Consider the following 26,826-nt stretch of genomic DNA (forward strand, 5'->3'; position numbering starts at 1 on the left):
AAGGTCACTGTAGCCAGCAGAGAGCTACAATGAGTAAGTAAAGTACTTGGTGAGATGACTAATCTTGGTTGCTGACTTGATTCACCTGAGGCACCGGAGACAGAGTGCTCCATCAGATCAGCCACGCCATGTCTGGGAGGCATTTTCCTGATTGCCATTGGTGCGGGAGGGTCCAGCCCACTGTGAGTCTCATTCCTAGGTAGGCCTGGGCTGTATAAGAGAGGCAACCACAGAAGCCAGGAAAGCAGAAGGCAGATGGGGGGAGGGAGGGGACTTGCAGGCTACAAAGGCAGGAACCAGAAAGGAGAGCAGGGCTTTAATAGGATTAGAGAGGGACCCTAGCACAGAGACAGCAGGAAGAAGCAGGGGTAGACAATGCTAAGGATGTTTGAAAAGCCATAAGGAATCATATTATTATTGTTCATCTAAAGTTACATGTAATATATAAGTGTATGTGTATGCATACACACACACACACACACAGTTTAAATGAAATTACACCACTAAGTGTGATAATGTCCCCCTCCCCAACAGTCACAGACTATCCAACAAAAATCCCAGTACCAGACATGAGAAACTTTCTTCCAAGTCCAGGGGTGTCCATGCGACTCTCCCCGCAAATGCAGGCTATTGCCATTGCATTGGTTACCTATGGAGTTTGAAGATAAGCTCTTACTGTTGAAGAGGACACTGCATCCTTGAGATGCAGGACTTGGAGGAATTTACCTGGAACTGGCTTGGAAGCCTTCTCGCTGAGGATTCTCGCTGAGGACTAGCCTCATGTTACTGGAAGGCGCTGCACAAGCTCCCAAGGAAGAAAAGTGCATTAACAGTCCTACTCAACTATAACGCCTATGGCATCCAACAGTGACCAGCAGCACCCTAAGAGAAATCCCAAAGTACAATAGCGGTACTTTAGTCTTGGAGATGACTGACAGCTGTCTAATCAGACTTAAGGCCCGCCCAATGGGTGGGAACTAGTGATGGGACTACAAGCCCACCCAATGGGAGGGAACTAATGATGGAATTTTTTTCAAGCCCACCCAATGGGCAGGAACTAGTGATGGAACTACAAGCCTAGCCAATCGCCCATGGCTGGAGGAGACTCTGTTACTGCTGCCTTTCTAAATCGCTACATTTGTAACCGGTGTTCTAAATACTTATGCACACAGTTAAGAGAAGCTCTCGCTACTCATTGAAGAAAGCTTCTTTTTGTAGCAGGTGGAGACCATCACGGATATCCACAATTGCTCAACATGCAGAGAACAATTGACCACGGGGAGCCCGGCCCAAACTGATAGGATCCACAACACAACTCCCATATCTAAGGGTCAGGTACCACCACGGAGGAGGAAGCAGAAAGCCTGTAGGAGCCGAAGGACCAAGACGTCTGCTAAGAGACTACGTCTTATATTGAAGCTGCAGCCATGAAGTCTCAGCAGCGTGGTAACCTAAACAACACCTGTTGATAACCAACCAACAGTATCAGTTGACACCTCAACATGGATGTGGGAAATTTCACAAGGCCCCACCCCTAAATGGAGAGCTGCAGGCAATTAATGACTGCGGAGAGAGAATCAGCCTTCCCAAGGAATGAGACCCCTAATTAAATATCCAATGCCAAGCGGTCAACCCTATAAATATAAGTGTAAATATACATATGCACATATACACACACACACATATATATAGAAGCAACACTAAATGAATTCATCAGGTTGTATTTATGTATTTATACATATATACATGTAGCAATAATAATTGACTAAATACATAAAAGTAATAAATAGGAGGTTGTGGAGATAGAGGAGGGGGAACAGTGGGAATGAGGAACAGGATATGATAATTGGTACTGAAGATGATCAAAGTATATTCTATGCATGCATGAAATGTTGTGATGATACTCATTATTTTGTGTAATTGATAATGATAATAGAAATATAACAACAAAGAAAGGTAATTGGGCAAACCAGTAAGCAGCATTCCGCCATTTTCTCTGCTTTAGTTGCTGCCTCTAGGTCCCTGCTTGGAGTTCTTGCCTTGGCTTCCCCTAATGATGCACTGTAACCTGTAAGCCAAATCAGAATAAACCCTTTCCTCCCCAAGTTGCGCTTGTTCAGTGTTTCATAAGAGCAACAGAAACCAAAGTGGAACACTTAGCCTGCCTTGAGGATTGATGCTGGCACCAAGAATGTCAAGTACAAGGTCCAGAAGGCAGAGAGGATCAGTACTGTTCAGTATGGTGGCCAACAGCCACTGAGCCACTGGAATGTGCTGTCCATAGGAAATACACGCCATATTCCAAAGACAGCATGAAAAACACGCGGTAAATCAAAATTAACTGTTTCCTTAAAACTTGAAGAAGTAATTCAACTAGCTCATTAATGATTTTTTTATATTGGTTACATGGTTAACCAATATAAAATGAGGATATTTTGGTATTTTCAATTAAATAAAAATTATTTTTTTAGCCTCTCTTTATCTGAACTTGTGGCTTTTTTCTCTTCTTTCTTTGTAGCTTTTTCTCAGTGTTGGGCGGCTAACTTAGTATCTTGCACAGACTAAACAACCTTCTATCTCTAAACTACACCCTCACTCCATGAACTTGCGGCTTTCTAAGTTACACTCAACCAGCTTGTCTTGCCATTGGCTTCACCTATTATGCCGTTTGTATAACGTTTGATAATGCTAAACATCAACCTAATGCTTATGCAACTAGGCAAGAATTCTACCAGGGAGCTATTTCCCAGCCCTCTTTGGATATTTTTAAAAACCATTACACATAATATTTTTAGCTTTGAAATCTATGCTCCACACATATTTCTATTTTCATCCTTTCCTTATTTAATTAAAATTTATACATTTGGTTTTTTAATATACGGAGAACATTCATTCTTCATTCACCAAACTTTATGTCCTAGAGGTAACCATTTTTAAATTCATAGTTAGAAATACATCCTTAGATATCATCCAAAGATTTCCAACTTGTCTTCTAAGAATTACCATATTGATAGACCTGCACGTGTGTGAGTTAGTACTAGAAATGACGGCAATGATACCTTGACTTTCATTAAGTGGAAACCAAAGCCACTGAAGAAAATGATAGAAGCTAGGCATGATTGTACACAGCTGCCATCCATCCCAGACGCTTGGCTCATTTGAGATTGTGAGTTAATGACTGATCTGGTAAAAGAGTAAGACCTTGTGTTTTAGAAAATAGATGAAAATAAGATAGACTTACTGGTACTGCATCTATTTAAGAGCCCTTAAGTTGCAAATAACGGAAAATCCAACATAAACTTTTTTAAATATAAAGGAAATACATACTGTATAACATAAAATATTATTAAAGTTATGAATATCTACCCACATGCACACACCCACAAGACATACAAATATTACAATGCGTTCTTCCTGTTTCTTTAACTATGTAAGTGTATGCGCAACCACAGTTTAAGCTGAGCTGTGCTTAGCCTTGGATTTCCCCTGCCAGAGCAGATGCTTTTCCCCAGGTGTTTGTAGTTTCCCTCGCTCACTTGAGCTGTTCGTCAAGACCACTTTTTGCTTGTTTTATTTTTGGCTTTGATTTTTAGATGGAGGCCATGCTACATTGCCCAGAGAATCTTGAACTGGATGATTAAGCCATCATCCTGTCTCAAGATCCCTTGTTTTGGTGCTCCTGGAGGTGTGTGTATGCGTGTATGTGTGTATGTGTACCTGCGTGTATGTGTGCATGTGTGTGTGTGTGAGTGTGCACACGCACAGGTGTGCAGGTGTGTGTGTGTGTGTGCGCCTGCATATGTGTGCATGCAGGTGTGTGCGTGTGTTTGTGTGTGTGTGTGCAGGTGTGTGTGACTTATGTGTGTGCTTGTCTGTGAACAGGTATGTGTGCCCTTATGGAAATCAGTCAGTTTCTCCACAAGAGGAGATTCATGCCTGGTACTGTAAACCAGGTCAGAAGGCCATGACTGTAGGGATCTTAGACCCAGAAGAGATTCTGCTACTCTTTGTTTTGCTAAATGCATATGTTACCAAACTGCCTTCTAAATATTTGTCTTTATTTTTATAGATTAGTGCTGGGCTCAGTCACATCAGAGAAGCTTCTTTTTGCAGTGGGTAACAGTCCTCAACAAAGAGACTTAGACATGGTCAAAGTGCTGAGAATAAATGACTATTGAGTACTCAGCCCTAAACTGACATCTACATCAACTGTTCTGCCCATGCCCTCAAGACTCGGGAAACAGTGAAGAAAGGGGGGCAGAAGGGATGTAAGGGGCGGAGCTAGGGAGCAGCGCTGTGAGGCGCTGTTTTCAGACATGTCATGGTGGTCACCCTCAAGACCTCACAGCAGCTCTGGTTACCTGGGTAAGATCAAGTCAGTCAACATCCTAGAGTGGGTGTGGGTGGGGCTTATGAGGACCCAGCCCTATCTAAGAAGACATTTCAATAGACGGCTGTTATGGGAAGGGGAGCTCTTGGAAGGGATATGTGGCCACTTGTAGGTTGCTCATGCCCCAGTGAGTAGCCACACACTTATGCACAGATAGTCACTATTGATGGGATTCAGAGGGTTACAAAATACATAAAATAAAAGAATAAAACATGACATGAAGAAAAAAAAAACATGACATGAAGGTGGGAGGGGAAATGGGGAGGAGCTGGATATAACCAAAACACATTCTATACTTTGATGAAATTGTTCAAGAATAAATCTTAAAATAGCCACCAAGCTTTGAATTTCAGTAAGCAATAAATAGTTTTTAGTGTAAATGACCTATGCAATATCCCAGGGCATACTTACAGTTTTGGGATGTCTTTTCAGTTTTGTTGTTTTGGGTTTTTTGTTGTTGCTGTTGTTTTGTTTTGTTTTTGCTTTTTGAGACAGGGTTTCTCTGGGTAACAGCTCTAGCTGTCCTGGAACTAGCTCTATAGACCAGGCTGGCCGTGAACTCACAGAGATCCCTCTGCTTCTGTCTCCTGAGCACTGAGATTAAAGCCATGCACCACCACCACCCAGCCATACTTGCGGTTTTTAAAACCCTGCTTGTTATTTTTTGTAAAGTGAAATGTGCCCTTTGTCTGACCCTGCTACTCCCCAACCACCTGCTGTGTGATCATGTGTCTTCTTCATACCCCAAAGAGAGCCACTTTGCCTAAGTTAAAGACAGAAGCCTCTCTCTTTCTCTCAGAGGAACTGAAAGGAGAGGGTCGCACCTGCTCACATTATAAATGCATTTCACAAAGTTAGCCAGCGAAGATGCTGAGGGCCCCACAGCCTGGCTATAACTCACCCGAGTCAGGTTCTCCCCTCCCCCACCCCAGCAGGGGTGAGTACACCTTGCCAGGTTGTTGGGCTCATGTCTGAAGTGTCTGGTCACCAGAATGTCGCTAGGTCTGGATGTGATGGGGTTTGACACAAGCCGGAAATTGACACACTGGCCACCAGTCAGCCTGGAAGCCTCCATCCCTGCTCAGCCACAGAATCGGTGTCCTCTGCTTCTAAGGTCACATATCCATGGGAACAATTGTAGAACTTTGGACTCAGAAAGCTCCGGGTGTCTGGAAATGTACCAAGAGGTATCTGCAGCCAGAGCCTATGGAGTCGCAGATCCAAATCTCGGAGGAGGGCTCTGTCAGCAGTGCTGAGCATCCCTCTGGGTACCAGAGGCTTTCCACTTTGTGAGGAAGTGTCTCCGGCAGAGCTTATTCAAGCAGAACACTGGTCTCCACTCAAATCAGAGTTTCTGGTTGGCAGGCTTGAGGAACCTGAGAAATTTGCATGTCTAACAAGCTCCCCAGAGATGTTGCTGCTTCTGTGTGGGGTCAATTTGAAAGCCACTGTGGGACATCCAGAGCTCTCAACACGAGTATATTTTAGGGTCCAAAACATTTTCAAATATATCTCTTGGTTATAGGTAACTGGATTTATTTTTGCATGTGTATCTTATAAATAGTTTTAAATAGTTAGGAGGAGCACCTGACCTCTCACTTGGGTCACAAACTCTTCAAGTGCTGGAAGCAAAGGCAAGAAGGTTTCTGTGAGCTTGAGGCCAGCCTGGTCTACACAGTGAGTTCCAGACGAAGCAGACCTTGCCTCCATAGATAGATGGGTGAATGGCCGAATAGATAGATAGATAGATGATAGACAGATAGATAGATAGATAGATAGATAGATAGATAGATAGATAGATAGATAGCTCTCTTCTTAGATGATTTCTTCCCTGATTCTAAAATGTGCCCTGGGACTTGGGATTCTAAAATGATCTAAGGACCACCCCACATTACACCATGGGAACCAGAATCTACATTTTAGGAAGTGCTCCAAGTGCTTCAGACACCGCTGGAGTCTCAGGCCAGCCTCAGATTCACCCTAAATGCTGTTTCATCAGGAAGCTTCTCATATCACTTTTGGTGGGCGAGTTAGATCTCTGGAGCTCTTAGGTTAAAGAGAGAGGAAAGAAAGGAGGGGAGACTACACCATGAAGTCTCTCTCATTCCCTAATAGAAAGCAAGCATTTCTCAGAAAGCAACCCTTCCCCTGATATGACTACCCTGGGAGTAACAACAGAGATCAATGTGTGTGTGTGTGTGTGTGTGTATGTGTGTGTGTACATACACACACACACACACACACACACACACACACACACACACACACACACACATATATATATATATATATATATATATATATATATATATATATATATATAGTCACTAAGTGAGCACCCTGTGTAATCATGGAGGAAGCCTCAGTGGTGATTCCTAGGCCTTAGGAGTAAAAGTTGGTACTCAGGCCAGAGAAGGTCTAACTATGTGTAGATTCATCCTGGGCAGGGGCTGACACTAATATTCATATGCATGATGCGTGCTTACTGTTTCGTATGGATTATACCCTTTGCATCTCTAAAATGGCTCAGCCATTCACCCATACAAGGATTGTAAAGTACCAGGCCCATGAAATCCTTCATTCTGGGCCATGGACACAGAGGCCAAACAGGGACATCTAAAAAGGTGCTTACACCAGTATACGATGTGTTATCGTTTCCTTTTTAATAAGAGGGTATATGTGCATATGGATACACATGCAAGCCAAAGACAGCCTCGGCATCATCCTCTACCATGCCATCAGCTTCCTTCGTGATAGCATCTCCCTCTTGCCCAGCGCTAACCGATTAGGCTAGACTGACTGGTCCCAGAATCTTCCGGTATGTACCTCCACATTACATCCCAGCATTACAGGGCTGGCATTACGAGTCTTTACCAGTGCTGGCTTTCTGTAAGAGCACTGGGGACCAAACACGGGTTTTCATGGCGGCACAAGGAGCACTGTACCAAGGAGCCATTGCCCCTGTGACTTGTTTCTAATCTTTAAATGTGGAAATCAGCTATGGAGAGGGAGGAATGAATTCTTAGAACTCGGAGGTCTCCTACCCGAAGGACAGGCATTGCCGATGCTGACATTTGTGCAGATAGTAGAACGCAATTTCTGTTTTTAAAAATTCATAATATAGACTTATAAATAAGCATGAAAATCTGCTAATACACCCACCAGTATATACAGAGAACACTCTCAGGAAGTGAAACTGAGCCACGGGAAACGGGCTTTGGTTTTTTAGTAGTCCCATCAACAGTTTGTATTCGATATAGCAATCTTATGCTAGTCTCATTAGTTAAAAATACCTCAAACAAAAAAAAAAAATGACTTCTTCAGAACTACCTTTTCTGAGTGTGTTTCCCTGCATCAGCCCGTTTACTTTCCATATTACAGGCTCATTAATGAGGTACAACACAATATACTCTAATTGATTAAGTTTGGCTTTTCTTGGATAAAATCTAATCCGATTTCCATCCTTTGGAATTAGATCTAGTATAATCCCCCAAAAGGTCTTAATATGTAAAGATTCGCTGTGTGTGTGTGTGTGTGTGTGTGTGTGTGTGTGTGTGTGTGTATGTGTGTGTGTTCATGCATGTACATGTGCACAAGCACGTATATGCATATGTGCATGCAGTTGCCCTCAGAGGTTAAAAGAAGGCACCAGATCCCCTGGAACTAGAGTTAGAGGCAGCTGGGAAACACTATCTATGCAGGTACCTCTGCAAGAGCAGCTCACACCCTTAATCACCAACCACTAAGCAACCTCTCCAGCCTCAAGTTCTTCATTTTAATTAATATGGGTTCACAAGTCTTCATCTGTGTATTTTAGTGCCGACACTTTAATATTGCTTCTGATTACGCTTATGGTTTATTTTCAAAAACTCAGATTTCTTACCAGTAAATCACTACTAAATCAGGATTGGCTAGTTTTACAAACTCAAGGCCAGATATTTATGTTTCTTTTTGCCAAATTCCATCTAGTGGGTTCTAGTCAACCATTCAAAATCATTAATGTAATTCTGCATCTTTTGTTCTATGCCTTCTAAGTTCGACAGTATCCAAAGTTTTATTTACGGCTAAGGTCATAAAATGTGTGCACAATACAGACCAACAAGTCTTTCAAACAGTCAATCTTTCAGCTGAAAAAGACAGAAGTCTACTTATTCTTACGTCAAAAGAAGGCTGCCTTGTGAAGACTGGGTATCTTTCCAAGCCCAGGAGAAGACAGACACTGGGCCCAGAGGAAAGGTATAAACAGGCGGTAGTTTCTTCTTATCTCACCTCTGCCTCTTTATTCTCCACCTCAGCCCTCACCCCACCCCCACCACGCTCTGCCTCACTCCCAGCTGCCTGCTACTCTGGCCCTCAGTGAGTGTGTGCAGGGACCACACACACAGTACGGGTCTTGGTGTAAACGCTTGCCCTACTCAGTTAAATCTCTCTCCGAGAGCCCAGGCTCCTTTCTGTCTGCCATTACTGTTATTTTATTGTTGTTGCTGTTGTTGTGTGAGAGAGAGTGTGGATGCATGTGTCATGTGGAGGTCAGAGGACAACTTCAGGAGTCAGTTACTGCCCTTCACTGTGGGACCTGGGCACTGAACTCAGGTCCTCAGATTTGTACAGCGAGCATTTTACCCTCTGCATCATCATGATGGCCCCATCTCAGTTTCTAGTGTTTTGCTTTGTCTTTGAGACAAGGTCTGCCTATGTAGCTCATCCTGGCCTTGAACTCTCTATCTTACCCATGCTGTAATCCTCTTGCCCCAGTCTCTACTATTGGGATTGGATTTACAGGTCCAGATCATACCTCTGGTATTGGAATTTGCACCTTTCTTCTGGTCCCAGGCCAAGGCCCCATTGCAGTTACTCAGGAGGCAGCAGATGGGAGTAGCCATTCACCTTGGCTCAATCAAATGTGGCCACAGAGGTAAGTCCGAACTGAGCAAGCATGGCTACCCAGAGGCACCCTCAACGAGAGGTGCAATTCTCAGAGAAAGAACTAAAGTGTTGAAAACTACCTAGGAAACAAATGCTCCAAGTGTGTCAACATGGAAATATCAGTGGACACAACTCCATGTCTAAAGTGTGAACTAGGTTCACCCAAGGTCAAAGAAGGGTGAGTCCTGAGATTAAAGAAAAATGCACAAAGCATCTGGAGAGATGGTTCAGTGGTTAAGAGCACCAGCTACTCTTCTAGAGGACCAGGGTTTGATTCCCAGCACCCACGTGGCAACTCACAACCATCTGTAATTCCAGTTCAAGGGATCTGATGTCCTATGCAGGCAAAATATTCACACGTTAAATTAAAATATGTTTATAAAAATAGAATAAAGTTGTGCATACCTGTAATCCCTACACTGGGCAGGCTATAAGTTCAGGGCCAACCTGGGCTATAGCATGAGATACACACATACACACACACACACACACAGAGAGAGAGAGAGAGAGAGAGAGAGAGAGAGAGAGAGAGAATAAGAATGTGAGAAATTATTACCTTAACTTTTCAATCAATCTAGGGATTAAATCCTATTTTGGGCACAAATTAGCTATTTTAATCACCAGAAAAGCCGGTCTTCCTATTTCAAGGAAACCATGTTAAAACAATAGACAGCTAGAGCTCCTGGTTAGTTACGGATATTTAGTGAGATCATGTGGTAAGCTGCCTGGCTTGTAACAAATATTTAATACGGCAGCTGTCATTGTTAATATCATTATATCCCATCAGTATTATGAAGTTAAAAATAGTATTGTGAGGTCACAGCATAACAAAAGGTAGTGGGATTGGACAAAATGTATATGCTTATATATTTTTGTGAAATGGTATTTTTATCAACCATGGCATTTGTTTGTGTATATATACAAATATATGGGGAAAATATAGTATAGTCTTATATGTTTACATATTTTTATGAAATGTATATCAACCATGACATTTGTTTGTGTGTATATATACATATATACACACACAAATATGTGGAGAAAATATAGAATATTCTTATATGCTTACATATTTTTGTGAAATATATATCAACTATGACATTTGTTTGTGTGTATATATATATGGGAAAAATACAGCATATTCTTAGGATATATAGCATAAAAAGATAAGGTAATAAATACATTCGAATACAGAAAAATAATAAAAATATAGCTGTCCTATAAATGGGTCCTTGAGAGTGTGCACTGTCTGTTGCACGGCTGTGCACACCTGTAGGGTTGTACAAAGAAACACTAAACGCTCACCTCCTGAAATGTAAGCCTTGTCGCAAGGGATTGGAGCAAATCTGTGGTGGAAAAACAGTCCTTTTGTCTAAAATAGAAACTTTAAAGAGAGCCAAATTAACACATGACAAATGAAGATCCAATTCCCCTGGAGGGAAGAAAAAAAAAAGTCCTTCCTTTTTGGAAAGAGACCCGGGCATGACTGATAGCAAAACTGACGTTTCCTTCAGCCAAGCTGGGCGCTAACCGAGTAGGCGATTTTACTTCGTCACTTCACAAAAGACTTCCAAATTCACTGCAGCAGACACTGCAAAATAAAAATGTTAAGTACATCCTAGCTGGGGGAGACGGAAGCCTTCGCGTTTCAATCAAAGGTTTGCAATAATAGGATTCATTTAAAAAAAAAAAAAGACAGATGGGATTAGGAAATGTTGCGGTGGAGACTGTCGTGAGAGGCACAGGCAGGCAGTCTTTTGTGGACCTGCACAATGATCCCAGAACCAGACTGGCTTAGGAAACCCTGGGACTAGGGCTCCCGAGAGAGGTCACCGGCTGCCGGACACCCTGCGGGGCAGGAGGCTGAGACCATGCATCAGATCTACAGCTGCAGTGATGAGAATATTGAAGTTTTCACCACGGTGATTCCGTCCAAGGGTGAGTAACGATCGCCCTTGGAGTCCCCTACTGTGGCATCTCAGGAGGGAGGTGACTGATTGCTGTTGAACTAAGGTACACTGGTGCGTGGCACCCACGGGTCCTGAGATCGGCTGGTTTCTTCATTTTGATGACTTTTGATCATCCCCCCCCCTTTCTGATTCTGAAAAGGGGGTACAAGGATAAGCATCAATCATAGGGAAACAATCTATCAAGGCGGGGATGAGGGCAGTGTAGCGCTTCCTGCTTCACTTAATCCAACACGGGCAACCCAGCCGGCTCGGTGACAGGGACAGCAAGTGATTGTTAAGCAGACAGAGATGGAAACATAATTTCCAGGGTAGCCGACAGGCTTTTGCATTGTCTGCGGTGAGAAAGGAGAATCGGCTGTCCCAAGGCCAACTCTGCCTGACTTGGGAGGAGGAAAGCTCCCCAGTGGCCTGACACCCAGAAAGACAATGAAACTGGGCTCCAACCCCAGGCTGACTTCTTTACAGAACCCCAGAATCACCTCACCGGTTACCACCGGAAGGCACCACCTGAGAACCTTGACTTTATAAGCTCTGGCTCCTGGCGATTGGTGCAAAGCCCTGGAAAGGGCTTTGAGAGACTGTCTTCCAGGGGAGTGCTGGTGACCCAGGACAGAGCCCTCTGCTATGACATTGTTCTGACCCTATAGCCCCTTGGCTTGCTGAGGCACAGGTTCACCCCTGTGTCACTGTGACGCTGTGATGAGCCGGTCTGGGTGCTTGTTGGTGCCCTAAGCCCACGTTCAACAATTCTTCTCTCCCTCCCCTCTGATGTCAGCCACAGACAAGGGCCTTGCTGGGGATGGGGGGGGGGGCAAGACTCAATCTGGACCTAGACAGACAGCTGAACATAAATTGAGCTCTCGACATCTACTACAGAGAGAGGGGAAGGGAAGAAGAGGAGCTGGGAGACTGCCCATGTGTAGGAGGTGAAATTTTCTCTGGAGAGTCTGAAAGCCAACCCGTCTGCAGAGGAACCAGCTAGATCTGTGTGAATAGAAATGACCTTTCCATTAATTTTATCCCTGAGTTTGTTTCTGTGGGGTTTCTATTTTGGAGGGGAAGAGGTTTACATTGCTTCTGGTGAACCAGGAGCCCATAAATGGGCAGCAAGTCGTGAAGTACTGAACTGCCCCACAGGTCCTGTGCATGCATACTGAGTGGGAAAGAAGAAAAAGAAAGCTGAAATTTTATCTATGCTCAATTTTGCATAGTGTTTATGGACATATTTTTGGGGCAAAGTATGCAGAACAAGACTAGAAAGGCCCATATGTGATAAAAATCCGGTGAGCTTTGCGGCCCTGGAGAAGGGTAGAAGGAGACATAGACCAGGTGAAGAGGGGTGTAAGATCTCATCGCTAACCCTTGGGAAGCAAACATCCTAGTACGTCTGTTTTCACTGAGAAGGGTAGCTCCTGTCTATCATCCAAGCTGAGGCCTTCGGAGCTCAGGACCAAGGCCAACTACAGCATAGAGCAGCACACTGTCCCCAAAGGAGAACAAGAATATCTATTTCTTGTCATTTAAAAAGTAAGAAGAAAAAGTCCTCGATATGGTGGTTATGAGATTTCTGCCGTTTCTGTACTTTGTGACCTTGGACCAGTTACTTAACTCCTTCATGCATGAGTTCCCACTTCTGTAAAAGATAAACAAGATTTCGCTCCCAGTGTTATCATGGAGAATAAATGGATTGGTACATGGAGCTACTGCAAAGGAGCTGGCTTGATCACGCAGCATCAAACATATCACATACGAAGTGATTTATGTTTTCAACTTGTATGTGTGGCCATGAATATGTTTGGTCCTATATTCTTTCTGTCTTCATCCATCTTTGTGCCTTAAACTAAGTATTCATAGACTCTTCCCTGCTAGAAACTAATTTTCTAGAAAGGATTATTTGCAGCTTTTGGAGGGGCTTCAGTGGGCGGAACATGTCTTTTTTTTTTTTAGCTTTTTTTTTTGAAAGTAATTTTATTAAATTTTAAAAGTTTCCATTTCTGCCCCTCCTCCCAACACCCTCCCACTCCCCTGACTCCCTCTCCTCCTTCCTCTTCGTCCCTAAGGGCAGTCAGGGTTTCCTGCCCTGTGGGAAGTTCAAGTTCCTCCCCCCTCCCTCCAGATTCTCTGAATGTGGCTGACCCGGAGTTTTTCTGTAAAGCCATTGTCAATGACACTGGGACTTGTTTCCTCTGCATATACTGGATTTTGGGGATCCAGTCTGTTTGGAACATGTCTTTTTCTATGCCTCGCTTTACCCTGGGGCCTCCTGAGAGCCTTCCAGCAGAAGGCTCCCATGGAGAGGAGCTGACGCTCTCAGTTCTGAGTCATTGCATATGGAATCAACAAATAACCCTTACCCGAGATCACCTCCAGAGCTGCAGAAAGATCAGTTTACTCGACTTCATCTAACAGGGTCTGAGTCCCCTGAGTGGGCCATTTCCCAGAGGCTATTCAGGATCCATGGACACCAATGAACAACAAATCTCCCCCGAACAGGCTCAGCAATGCAGATAGCGTAGCCTAGATAGCCTTGGTTAGGAGCGAGAGCCCTAAACCTGCTGTGGGGTGCAATCTGTGGTCCCAGCATTTGAGAGGTTGAGATAGGAGAATCGTGATCTCCAGGCAAGCCCAGGTTAAATGTAAAACCCTATCTCAAAAAGAATGTGGAGGCTGGGCTCCATCAGCAAAGTGCCTTCCTCACAACACAAGGAACTGAGTCCAGACCTTCAGAACCAGGTAAAAAGCTGGGCAAGTGGCATCTGACCATAGCTCAGGAGGGTAGAGTCCAGTAGACCCTTGGAGCTCGTCAGCAGCCGGGTTAGCCAAATTGATGAGCTATCACTTGATGAGTTCAATGAGAGACCCATCTCAAACTAAACAATAAAATATAGAAACCAATGAAGGAAAGTCATTCAGTGTCAACCTCTGCCCCCCACCACCACAAGCACACATGCAGCACACAAGTACACATACCATAACACACATGTACGAACACACTAACAAATAGATACTCCACAACTCACATGAACACACACACACATTAACAAGTACATACACCATAACACACACACTAAAAAGTACATATTCCACAATACACACACACATACATAACACACTAATGGGTAGGTGCACTGCAATACACACACATACACACTCTAACAAGTACATACATCACACCACATGCACACACACACACACTCACAGTGTGGCATAACACACACACTCTTTCATGAACTAAGTGAATGTTGTATCCCCAGAGACTTGCCATGCGGTGGGACCCATGAGGCAAGACAACCCAGAGAAGAGATGAGGGTGACCGGCCATCACCACCAGGCTCAACTTGAGTCGTTATCATAACTGTTTGCTACTTCTCTTTCCAATGTATGTATGTTGGGACCAGGCTGACAGCTACACTGTTCAATGGGGCTGTCTTACTGCCTTGTAACATTATGGTGCTTCTAACATATTTTTTTGAAAATGTGCGTTAGTGTTTTGCCATGGGAAGTTTCAGGTTCCCTGAAAGTTGAGTTACAGACAGTTGTGAGCTGACATATGGGTTCAGGGAGCTAAACTTAGGTCCTCTGGAAGAGCAATCAGTGCTCTTAACTTCTGAGCCATCTCTTCAGCCCCGTTTCTAATGTATCTTAAAAACACAAACCATAGCCAAGTCTATAGCTGAGATTGTGTGTGTCCTCTTCTATTCTAGTGAGAAAGAGCCCTTTCAGGAAATGTGTGTCATAGACACAGCTCACGGTGACTCCTGAAGATGGAAGCTGTATTCCACTCGGATGTTGCACCAGGACTTACTTCCTATAAGTACCCCCGAGAAGGGGTGGGGAGCCAGTGAGATAGGCAGCGAGAAGTTCCCAGCTGCAGCGGGAACAGTCATCATTACCTTCTCTTCCTCCTGCCTTCATCTGTCAGAAAAGTTCTGTGGGCCACACTACTTCCTGGCTGTTTGCTCTTTGCCAGGCTCTGGGCAAGGGCTTCATGAAGGCTGGTTCGTTTACCCCTTGACATAACCCTCTACTAGAAGTGCCACTATCATTCTTGTCTGTCACATGACGAAAGGGAGGCTTTGAGAGAGTGAGAAAATAGCCTGTCAGGTTCACGTTCACACCAGCTGGAGGAAGTTGGAGTCCCTGGCTGTCAGTCAGCATGTTGAACTCCAGGCTTCACGGCTACAAGGACTTTACAGAGGATAACAGAGACAGCCCTCTTTTTAAATTTTTTTTAAAACTGAACTATATATTTTTGCCTGCCCCCCTCCCTTTCTATCCTCTCCCAAGATCCCAATGCTCCCAATTTACTCAGGAGGTCTTGTCTTTTTCTCCTTCTCATGTAGATTAGATCCATGTATGTCTTTTTTAGGGTCCTCTTTGTTGTCTAGGTTCTCTGGGATTGTGAATTGTAGGCTTGTTTTCTTTGCTTTATGTCTAAAAGCCACTTATGAGTGAGTACATGTAATATTTGTCTTTCTGGGTCTGGGTTACCTCACTTAATGTGATGTTTTCTAGATCTATCCGTTTGCCTGCAAGTTTCAAGATGTCATTTTTCTACTGTGTAGTACTCCATTGTGTAAATGTACCACATTTTCCTTATCCATTCTTCAGTCGAGGGGCATTTAGGTTGTTTCCAGGTTCAGGCTATGACAAACAAAGCTGCTATGAACAGAGTTGAGCACATGTCCTTGTGGTATGACTGAGCATCCTTTGGGTATATACCCAAGACTGGTATTGCTGGGTCTTGAGGTAGATTGTTTTCTAATTTTCTGAGAAATCGCCATACTGATTTCCAAAGCAGCGGTGCCAGTTTGCACTCTCACTAGCAATGGAGGAGCGTTCCTCTTATCCCACATCCTCTCCAGCATCAGGTGTCATCAATGTTTTGATCTTGGCCATTCTTACAGGTGTAAGATGGATTTCAAAGTTGTTTTGATTTGCATTTATCTGATGGCTAAGGATATTGAACGTTTCCTTAAGTGTCTTTCAGTCATTTTAGATTCATCTGTTGAGAGTTCTCTGTTTCTGTCTGTACCCCATGTTTTTATTGGATTATTTGTTCTTTTAATGTTCAATTTCTTGAGTTCTTTGTGTATTTTGGAGATCAGACCTCTGTTTGATGTGGGGATAGTAAAGATATTTTCCCATTCTGTAGGCTGCTGGTTTGTCTTGTTGACCGTGTCCTTTGCTTTACAGAAGCTCCTCAATTTCAGGAGGAAGGACAGCACTCTTGTGCCACTTATTTGATATGTGTTGAGAAGTCAACCAGGATAGAGACAAAGTAGGATTTGGGTCCCAGTAGATCATAGCGAAATGGAAGGTAGATGACTGGGTATAGGGTGACATGAAACATACAAGGCCAAACATTACAGATATGTTCCCCTGATGTGAGGAATCTCGAGTGGTCAACTTCATGAAATGAAATGCTAATTACCAGAGCGGAAGGCAGTGGCTATTACTATAGTAAGATCCACACCAGCTAAGCACTATAACTTTTTAATGGCTAATTGATTTTTTAATTTTTTCCCAGATAGAGTTCTTCTGTTAGCCCAGGCTAGTTATAATTCACTATGTACCCAAGGATGCCTTTGAACTCCTTATCCTCGGGTCAACTCCAGAACTGCATGCATTGCAGGCAAGCACGTTAGCCACTAAGCTCTCTTTTCCTACTAAGATTTTAAGTTATGATATTCACACACTCACATACACACATGCATACATGCATATATCCACAGACACACACACACAAACACACACACAGAGTAAAAGTTACCATTTACCCACACCAGATGCACAGATCACTGGCGTGTACCTTCATTGTGCCGCGCACCACAGCCCCTGTCCATCTCCTGACTTTTTCATTAGCCCAAACAGAAACTCTATACCAATAACAATAATGCCCCACTCCTCCAGCCTCCTGGGTCCTGGGAATGATCATTCTGCTTTGCCTCTTTATGGCGTCGACTGCCCTATATACCTCAGATAGGTAGAGTCATACATGGGATATCTCTTCTTTTGTCTCATTTAACCTGGCACCATCTCTTAAGGTTTACACATGCTCCCTTTACTTCTCAAGGCTGAGCAGGGTTCCAGTGTGTGGGCATACCATATCTATCCATTCATCTGTCGATGGACACTGGGTTCTTAGCAACCTTTAGCTATTGCAAATGATGCTATAGAAATTTTATTGTAGTTCAGTCAAGTGACATCTTAAATTGCAGTGGGACTCAGCCCCCCACCCCCAACCAGGACCAAACATTCTCAGGTCATTCACAGGCATTTTCTAAGACCATTTCTTTATCTCTTTCAGTGTCCAGCCCATCCAGGAGAAGAGTCAAAAGCTCTCAGCATCTCTTGACCAAAAACGTAAGAAATGCATTTAGTTTTGATCCTCTCTGACTGACTTTCAGTACAAAAACAACGGTGGCTTCTTGACTCCCGTTCCCTCCCCTGCTCTCAAGGATGAGAAGGCAAAAGTGTCTCCTGTTTTCATTTGTTTATTTATCCAAAATAGCTGGGAAATACCAACATACACCAAATAGTCCCCCGAGAGACTCCTCATTTTGCCATTTTCCCCGGGCGCAGGGGAGACCTACTCTGTGTGTGCACAGAGTTCATAATGCGGCTGTAGCAACCTGGTCTGCACATTTGTAATGTTACATTTTTCTCACCATTATAGATAGCAGTGAATCACTGGTACAGTTCCTTATCATGTAGGCCTCCTAGCAGGATGAACAGGTAACAGAGTAAGAACAGCTCAGCCATCCACCCACCTATCCATCCCTCAGGTACTGGCATTTCTGGTATGTCAGAGAAACTGTGGTGGATGTACAGAATATGAGAGTAATTTTGTTGCTTGCTTGGTTGCTTGCTTGAAAGTCCTTGTGCAGCTCAGTCTGTCTGCAAGCCCACCACGCAGCCCAAGCTAGCCGGAAGCATGAAATACTCTTGCCTCAACCTCCCAAATGCTGGGACCACAGGCATGACTTTTTAAGAAATTGGTTTTTACTTACAGATTTGTCTGCCAATGCCAGGAATTCTGAACAATTCAGGGGTTTCCAGCCTTGCATTGTCCTTTTCCTGCAGCCTCATTTTGAATTTTGAATTGTGCTTTGGAATGTTTAATGCAGTACCTTACTGCATTTAGTTGTTTGCACACTCTTAGAGGCTAAGGGTGCTATGACTTCTCAGCTCACACACACATTTCCTTATGTCAGAACTATCAATGTCTTCACTGTATTGCAAAAGGAGGACCGATTGGTCAATGTATCTGCACTGTATTGCAAAAGGAGGACCGATTGGTCAGTGTATCTGCACTGTATTCCAAAAGGAGGGCCGATTGGTTCCTCTTGATGACATGGAATTGTTATCATAAATTTTACATAATACTGTTAAAGATTTTTAAGTATTGTAATTTAAAAAATCTTTTCTCTGTTCTAAAAACATTTTTAAAATTAAAGATATTTTATTTGTTGTTCCAATAACCATTCTTTATATTTTTTTAAAGAACACAGGCACATTGATCACCCTGAACAGGGCAGAGAGGCCAGGCGGTAACAGCATTGCATACAGCTTTGTTATACTCCAATTCCAGATCATCACAAAACCTCAAACCCTGCAGCAATCTTCAATTCAATATTACAGAATTTTGAGACACTGTATGATAGAGTAGAAAACACAAAGACTTTGTAGTCAAATTGCCTTTGTGCAAACCCCAGCTCCATCAACTTCTGTTTGTTTGAGCCAGTTGCCCATCTGCCCTAGAACATTGCTTCCTTAGCTTTAAGATAAGGTTAATACAAACATGTATCTCAAGGAGAGGGGACAAAGGACTTAACACACAGCAAGTGTCTGGTTTACAGATTGTCACATATCAAGCATTCAATAAATGTTGGTATGTGTTTTTTTTTAATTTGGGTTTGTTTTATTTCACTGAGATAGGGTCTCAGTATGTAGTTCTGACTGGCATGGAACTCTCTCTATGTAGACCAGGATGGCCTTGAAGTTGCAACCTTTAGGTGATGCACATGGATATAATAGAAGTAGCTCAAGAGAAGTCGCCCACACTAGGAGTGGGTCTGTTAAACTTTCCAGGATTAGAAGTCTTTGGTAATAAGTAGGAAAGTTGACAAGAGGAAAATCCACCTACCTCTGCCTTTCAAGTGCTGAATTAAAGGTATGTGTTACCACATCCAGCTGTCTTAGGGTTTAATCCTGTGAAGAGGCACCATGACCATAACAATTCTCATAAAGGAAAACATTTAATTGGGGCTGGTTTACAGTTTCAGAGGTTCAGTCCATTGTCATCATGGCAGGGAGCATGGCAGCGTGCAGGCAGACACGGTGCTGGAGAAGAAGCTAAGAGTTCTACATTTTTATCTTCAGGCAGCAGAAGGAGGCTACCATACTAGGCCTAACCTGAGCATATGAGACCGCAAAACCAACCCTCCAACAAGGTCACACATACTCCAACAAGGTCACAGCTCCCTACAGACCAAGCATCCAAACACGAGTCAATAAGGGCTTTTGCTATTCAGGCCACCATACCAGACACTGGTGTGTTTTTAAGTGAAAAATGTCCACATACTATAAGATAATTATGCTTATTGTTTGACAATGGACTATTTTTGTGAATTGCTTTTATTCAGTTAACAATAGATCCTGAGAATCTTTCCATGCCAAAAATATGTATCTGTGTGTGATATATATGTGTAGGATATGTATAGATCCCTCTCAGTGGCTACATAACTTTCCAATGTATGAATTATTAGTTTTTATTTATCCAAGTCAAATTTGCAGTTTTTAAATTCATTATCCAAAGTCATCAATAATTAGAGTTTCTCCGCGCTCTCTATTAAGACGAGACCCCCAAGGAAGGTTCTTGAGGATACTGTTATGTTCTTATACATTTATTCTTATACATCTTTGAGAATAAGTTTGTAGATGTGAAGAGACTGGTGGGGAGGATTAGGAGACTTTTGTAGTCATTGCCAAAGTCCTTCGATGACCTCTTTTCTAGAACGCCGTGCCAATACCGCAGGATATTCCTGTTGTTACGTTTTCACAGGCTGATAGGCAGAAATGCCTTATTGTTTTATTTTGCATCTCTTCCATTTTAGTGTAATTCTTCATTTCTTTCATAGATTTATTGACCGTTCAATATTTGTCCTGTGAGTTTTTTATTCATCTCCTTTGCCTGTTTTTATGTCAGTTGTATATCTTTTTAAAATTTATTTATTTTTAGTTTATGTGCCTTGGAATTTTGCCACGGGTGTTGGGTTGCCTGGACTGGAGTTACAGACAGTTGTGAGTTGCCATATGGGTACTGGGAATTGAACCTGGGTTCTCTGGAAAATATTCAGTGTTCTTAATCACTGAGCCATCTCTCCAGTCACACATATATTTTTATAAGGGCTTTTGGAAGTCTTTGCTATATTAGGAAGGAGGAAGGTTGTGAGTCATGAGATCCTGACCTCACTCAAATCTTTGAGAATTAACAACCCAGTTCACAATGGAGATGGAAGAAAAGGGTTGTTCACAGATAACTCAGTCAGGAAACTTCACTGAGGGTGATTCAGCCTTGGCCGATAGCTGCCCAGCTCCCCCTCTGTTTACAAAGCTCAGGCTACAGAACACACACGCCAGGCTGGACAGGGCAACTCAAGTCTGAAATCCTTGTCTTGGTGAGGTGAGGAGGGGGCATGGGGCTTCTGTCCAGTTCTCCAGTGTGGCAGCCTGAAAGTACCACAGGAAATCCCACCCTACCGTGCACGGGCACCAACACTGACAGATTGACGAGTTCATTTGCATCTCCTGTCACTCCTTGGGCCGCCATGTGGATGGAAATTCATTTCCTTCCTCCTCCAAGAATATCGCTTTCCTCTCTGACTCATCCTCGGTGCCCAAGTCTCTTCCTCTTGGACTCCACGTGAGCTGCATTTTCTTCCAAATCCTAAGGCACATCCCCTTCTTGGGAGTGCTTTCTCTCCCTCCCTCTCCTTTTTCTCTCCTTTTTTGATTCCCAGTCTGTTTACTGACGTCCTAATCATCCCGATGCCTGTGAATGTCATAGAAATATCTCAAGAGACTGCACCCACACAAGGAGTGGATTTGTTAAGCATCCCAAGATAATGGAGCCCTTTGATAATAAGCAGGGGAGCTGGCGAGAAGAAAGACAAACAGGATTGTAAATATCACTTTGTCCCCAGATTTGATGCTTGTGTGGGGACATCTGTGTAGAATCTCCTGGCTTATGCACAAAGCATTCAATTGTACTTGAAAACTCCCAGCTGGGTACAGGTGCTTCTGCGGTTTTACAGAGAGCTTTTACTCAGGTTCTGTATAAGGGCAGCTCTGGGACCTTAAGAAAGACACAAAGCTCCCTATTCGTAAAATTTTAGAGTCTGCTTGAACATTTCTATAGATTCCTTCTGCCCCAAGCCACAATTGTGCCCCACCATCTAGGTCTCAGCTGTCTAATTCATCTGACCTCCCAGCTGGCAAACAACAGAAGGGTGGGCTTGAGGTGTCAGGGAATGGACTTCCCAGAAATGTGGTAAGATAACACTTCAGTAGACAGTGTTATCTTAGCCTAGGACAGGGAAAATCATCACCAAATTCTTGTTTTCCCTCCTCTGTCCAATTAACATCTCATGCTCCCACCCCACCTCTCAGGTCTTAGCTCTATACTCAAGATGCTAAGGACACGCTCACTGACTGCTTTGCTCCATGGCTATCAGCAGTAAGTTCTACAGACAGGAAAACAAGTCAGGGACTCAGAAGCCAGTTCTTGTCATGCTTTGGGGTCCTGTGGAATATACACTAAGGAAGTAGGTGACCCTAAATAATTACCTGGAAAATAGTGCGTGCACACACACACACACACACACACACACACACACACACACACACAAGAATTTTTGCTCAGCCTTCATCAAAAGTCTTGCAGGGAACCAAATAAATTACCATTTCTGAAATGCCCAGAGCAGGAAAAGACAAGGATTGTCAGGCCAGTGATGATCCCAAATGTTCAAAATAACCCCCAGCTTTCCCCAAAGATGGTCCCTAAATTTATCTGAGAAGAGTGAATGCCCTATCCAGTTTAAGACCAAATGTGTGATCTTCAATTTCTAAGTAAAGGGCTCTTTGTGGTAAACTGAAAGAAAGAGTGGTGGCTTCTCTTCTGGTCCTCTGTGGGAGAAAGGAAGGTTTGGTCTTCAGAACACTTTTCAACACACTTACAAATAAGACAGGTGAATGTGTGCCCTGAAGACATCAGAAATCTTTGCTAATAACAGGCATTGATTCTGTTTGTCCAGCAAGGGTGGGCTTGAATATCCCTACTCTGCTCAACTACTGAGTGTCAAAACTGGGCCTTAAGGTCTTAGAACGTGGCTGAGTTGGTTGAATGTTTGCTTACCATGCATGCAGCTCTGGGTTTGAATCCCAGCTTGGTGGTACACATCTGCAATCACAGCATTCTGCAGGTGGCGGCGGGAAGATCAGAAGTTCAAAGACACCCTCGACTACATAGCAAACTGGAGGCTATCTTAGACTACATGAGACTTTATCTAAAAATGAAGTATCTGGAGCTGGAACTCAGGCTGACCTGAGCCCAAATGGAGTTATCTTGTTCTTCACTGGTAATCTGATAGGAGAGAGATATTTCATTATTGTAATATGCATTTAGTCACTAGTGTTCAGCAAATGTATGGGTTTTGCTCATATTTGTCCTTCATTTTTCTATTTTTTTTCAATTTTATCACGTGGTAAAGAGTCTTATGAACACATGTAATGCTATGTGTCATATTGAGCTATAGTCTGTTTTAGTGTTTGTTGTTTAGCACACAACTTGGACCTGACTTATCACCCAAACCAAACAGAGATGCTTTTCCCCGGTGACCTGATACTTATTCCAAGAGTATCGTTAAAGATACAGTGTCCTCCACTGACTTGAAATACCACGCTGTTATCATGTCTTTAAAAGCCCATTTATTTCTGCTCTGGAATCCCCCCAGCACCAGCACTATAGCTCTGTGTAGTCAACTGAAGAAGGTCTGCCAAAAGCTAGGCCATCAGGACCGAGCCCATCCGCCTCCCTCACAGATGCACGGGAGCCGGGAGTGGACACAGAATGGGCCCTTGCAGGGCAGCTGTGCACAGAAGGAAGTGGCGGGGGCAAGCCTTGGGGAGGCTGCAGCGTTATGGAATACTGCAACGTCGAATGAATGAGACTCATGGAGTAAGGACAATCAGAATGAATGACTCTGTGTCCTGGAAATGGATAAAATATGCAGAATCTGCTCCCTGGCTGCCAAGATTCCCTTCACGACTCCCCGTATTAAGATAAAATGATGGCTATTATTTGCCTCCTGTTTTTACGTTTTTGAATTTTCTCAGTGATTTAAGTACAGCTGTCCCTCAGTACCCTTGGGAATTGGTTCCAAGACATCCACAGATACCAACATTCACAGGCTCACGTTCCCTGTGTAAATGGCACAGCCTGTGCATTCAGCCCGCGCACACACACACCCGACACTATCTCGTCTCCAGGTCACACGCTGCCTAAAGAGAATGAAATGCTATGTAACTGCTGCTGCGTGCTGTCAGCTAGGAGATGAAGAGCGACCTCTGTGCACAGTGTAGCGGCAGGTGGTTTTTAAAGCAGAACCATTAAGAACTTCGTACAAGAGTTTGATCTTATCTTCTCCCTCCCTCCAGCTTCCCCTCTCCCCCAGATCCTTCCAAACCCACCCAACTTCAAGTTCCTTCTGTCTCTTTAACACAAACAGAACCAACAACCCATCACGGGGTCAGATCTGTGTTGGCACCTGCTCTGGAGTGTGGCTGATAGACCCAGTGTCAGCTGCGAATAGATTCTGGGCGAGGGGTGGGACTTCATGCCCACAGCTCTTCCTCCTTGCTGGGTTACATCTGCCTTGAGCTTCATGCTACATGCCACAACATTCTGCAAATTCATGTGTGTGCCTTCCCTATTGCATCTGGAAGCCCCTTTTTTCTTACAGTTACCTGCCACCTCTGGCTCTTACCGTCTCTGCCCTCTTTCTGCACAGGCAATATAATCTTTTATTAACACTTTTCACGCCATGTATTTTGATCATATCCACTACCACTCCTCTTCCTAACTCCCCCCACATCCACCCCTCCCCCCAGCATCATGTTTTTTGTTTTGTTTTTTTTTAAAAAAAAAAAAACAGTCCAAGTCCCTCCTCTGTGCTGTCTGTATGCTTTTGGGGGTGAGGCCATCCACTGAAGAATGGTTGACCTCCCAGAGGTGACACCATTGAAGAAAAACTCCCTTCCGGAGAAGCCATCAACTGTCAATAGCTTTTCAGCTAGGGGTGGAGGGAGGCTCATGATCCCCTCCTCCCTCGTGTTGGAATGTGGATTCCCTTGATCTTGTGGGAGTAACCACAGCTGCTGTGAGTTCCTCGATGGTCCCCGATGGTCAGGTTATTGATGCACCATATGTGGTTGAGCCCTATAGCAGGCGATAGGAATGAAACCACCTTAGCTTTTAGCCCTCCCTTCTGAGTTTCTGCGATCTCCACTCAGCGAAAATTCACTTCCCGCCACCCTGATTCAGGCTCCTTACAATTCCCTTGAGCACACGAGGTGGGTGCGGGGAGGCCCCAGCACTGGGGGACTCAGGGGAGGATGACTGGCTGTGTTCCTTGCTCCCTACAGGTGGTGATCGAGTCGGACCTGTACCCGCCAAGACCCCTGGAGCTGCTCCCTCAGCGCTGTGAGCGCCGGGATACAGGTGAACGCAGATTTGGCCGACTGCAGACTGCCAGGTCATCGGGGACGCATCCCACCAAAACCCCGGTCAGGCCTGGTATGTGAGTCCCTCGGGTACCCCAGGCGCCGGGAACCCCGGGGAGCGTGACTTTCACAGCAGGGGCTCATATACGTCCTATCTTGTGGTTGGTTATCCCTGGCAGGCTGACTGAGCATTCAACTTTCAAAACAAAAAAACAAAAAACTTGTTTGAGTTGAGAAAACACCTGCTATTGGGTCTCACCTACAGAGATAAGACCACCAATACCTTCACCTATATGAAAGGCACTAGATTCATCCCCAGGACCAGCACCACAACCATAACAATTAAATTGTACCAATTTTTTTCCCACATTTGAATGACGTAATAATATAAAAAGAATTTAGGGGGAAACCTGTTTGAAATCTGGAAACAGTAATGCTATCTTGGATATTATTTTTCTGAATGGCTTCTACCCTAAGTGGTAACATAGAATTCAACTACTAGCCCACTGAAGTTTCTAATAGTACTTTCTCTCTAAGTTATAGTTTAGGCTTTTTTCTGTTCTATCATCAGTGGAAAACTCATGTTTTGATTCCAAAAATACATAGTTGAGGTTACACTTGTAACCTCAGCATTTGAAAGCTGAGGCAGGCAGACTGTCATGAGTTCAAGGTCAGCCTAGGCTTGAGAAGATTCTACCTCAAAACCCAGGAGCTAGGGCGATAGCTCAGTTGTCAAAGTTTTGTGACACAAACATTAGGGCCAGAGTCTAATCCAGGACCTACATACAAAGCGGGTGTGCAGTGTGTGTGTGCGTGTGTGTGTGTGTGTGTGTGTGTGTGTGTGTGTGTACAACCTCATACAGGGTGTGCAGTGTGAGTGCAATCCTGTGTTGGGGAGGCAGAGGCAGGAGAACCCCAGGAGCTCCTGGCCGGCCTAATAGGCAAGCCTCAGATCTCAAGAAAAGACTGTCTCAAAAACAAGATGAATGATACCTAAGGTTAACTTCTGGCTTCCACATGCACCCCCTTCATTTTATGCATTCACATACACTGATATGAACACACACCTGTATACACACATACACACAAGAAAATCCAAAATGTTGTCAAAGATTTGGGCATTAACAGTTTTGTATTTTACAGGACCTGACATGAGTCTCTACTGACTGTGTTCCTTCATCTTTTCCCATTCCAGGCCCTTTCTTGATGTTTTCTTCCAAGTTTTGTTGTTTTTTTCAGTTATTGCTTTTCTTAGGTGTCAGACTAGGTTTCTTTGTCTCACCCTGCACTCATGATCGATGGTACAAGATCATATAAACCAAGCTATGCCCTCAGTTAAGTTTGATTGCATACATGTAAATAGAAGGGAAGCATTAGAAAAGTCACAATCTGCCTTGCAAATTAAGAGGAGATAGATTCTTCTCTGTGTCTATGTATAGGTGAGTGGGAGGGTGTGCATGTGTGGAAAGAAAAAATAGGCAGAATATTCCTCTTTGCTCCAAAAATCATAAAGCCAATTTAAAAGCCATACCTCTTGAATTACTGTGTACACAATTATCAACGAGAGGCCTTTCCCGGATGCAGGGTTGAATTCAGAAGGATGCTAGTCCACCTATGGATCCTGAGGCTTCATTACTGACACACCCAGATGGTGCTGCTTTTGTAACTACAGGGTCAACAGATTGAGCAGCAAGGTTTTAGAGAGAGGTTACTACAGAGATATCCAAAGTGGGATCCCAGGAGCAGCACCCAGAAA

The 26,826-nt window shown here is 43.8% G+C and overlaps 1 protein-coding gene across 1 annotated transcript in view; it reads left to right on the forward strand.

The window, feature by feature from the left end:
- Positions 1-10,790: 10,790 nt before the first annotated feature.
- Vxn (vexin) overlaps positions 10,791-26,826 on the forward strand; it is a 29,203-nt gene continuing 13,167 nt past the window's right edge. The window contains exons 1-3 of the mRNA XM_087897225.1: positions 10,791-11,254; positions 17,596-17,651; positions 24,993-25,143. Coding sequence (XP_087753351.1) covers positions 11,188-11,254; positions 17,596-17,651; positions 24,993-25,143 — 274 coding nt within the window. The 5' untranslated portion in view covers positions 10,791-11,187. The remainder of the gene's footprint in view (positions 11,255-17,595; positions 17,652-24,992; positions 25,144-26,826) is intronic.

Source organism: Myodes glareolus, chromosome 16, assembly GCF_982192425.1.
Source record: "Myodes glareolus chromosome 16, mMyoGla1.1, whole genome shotgun sequence".
In the NCBI taxonomy this organism is placed as follows: Eukaryota; Metazoa; Chordata; class Mammalia; order Rodentia; family Cricetidae; genus Myodes; species Myodes glareolus.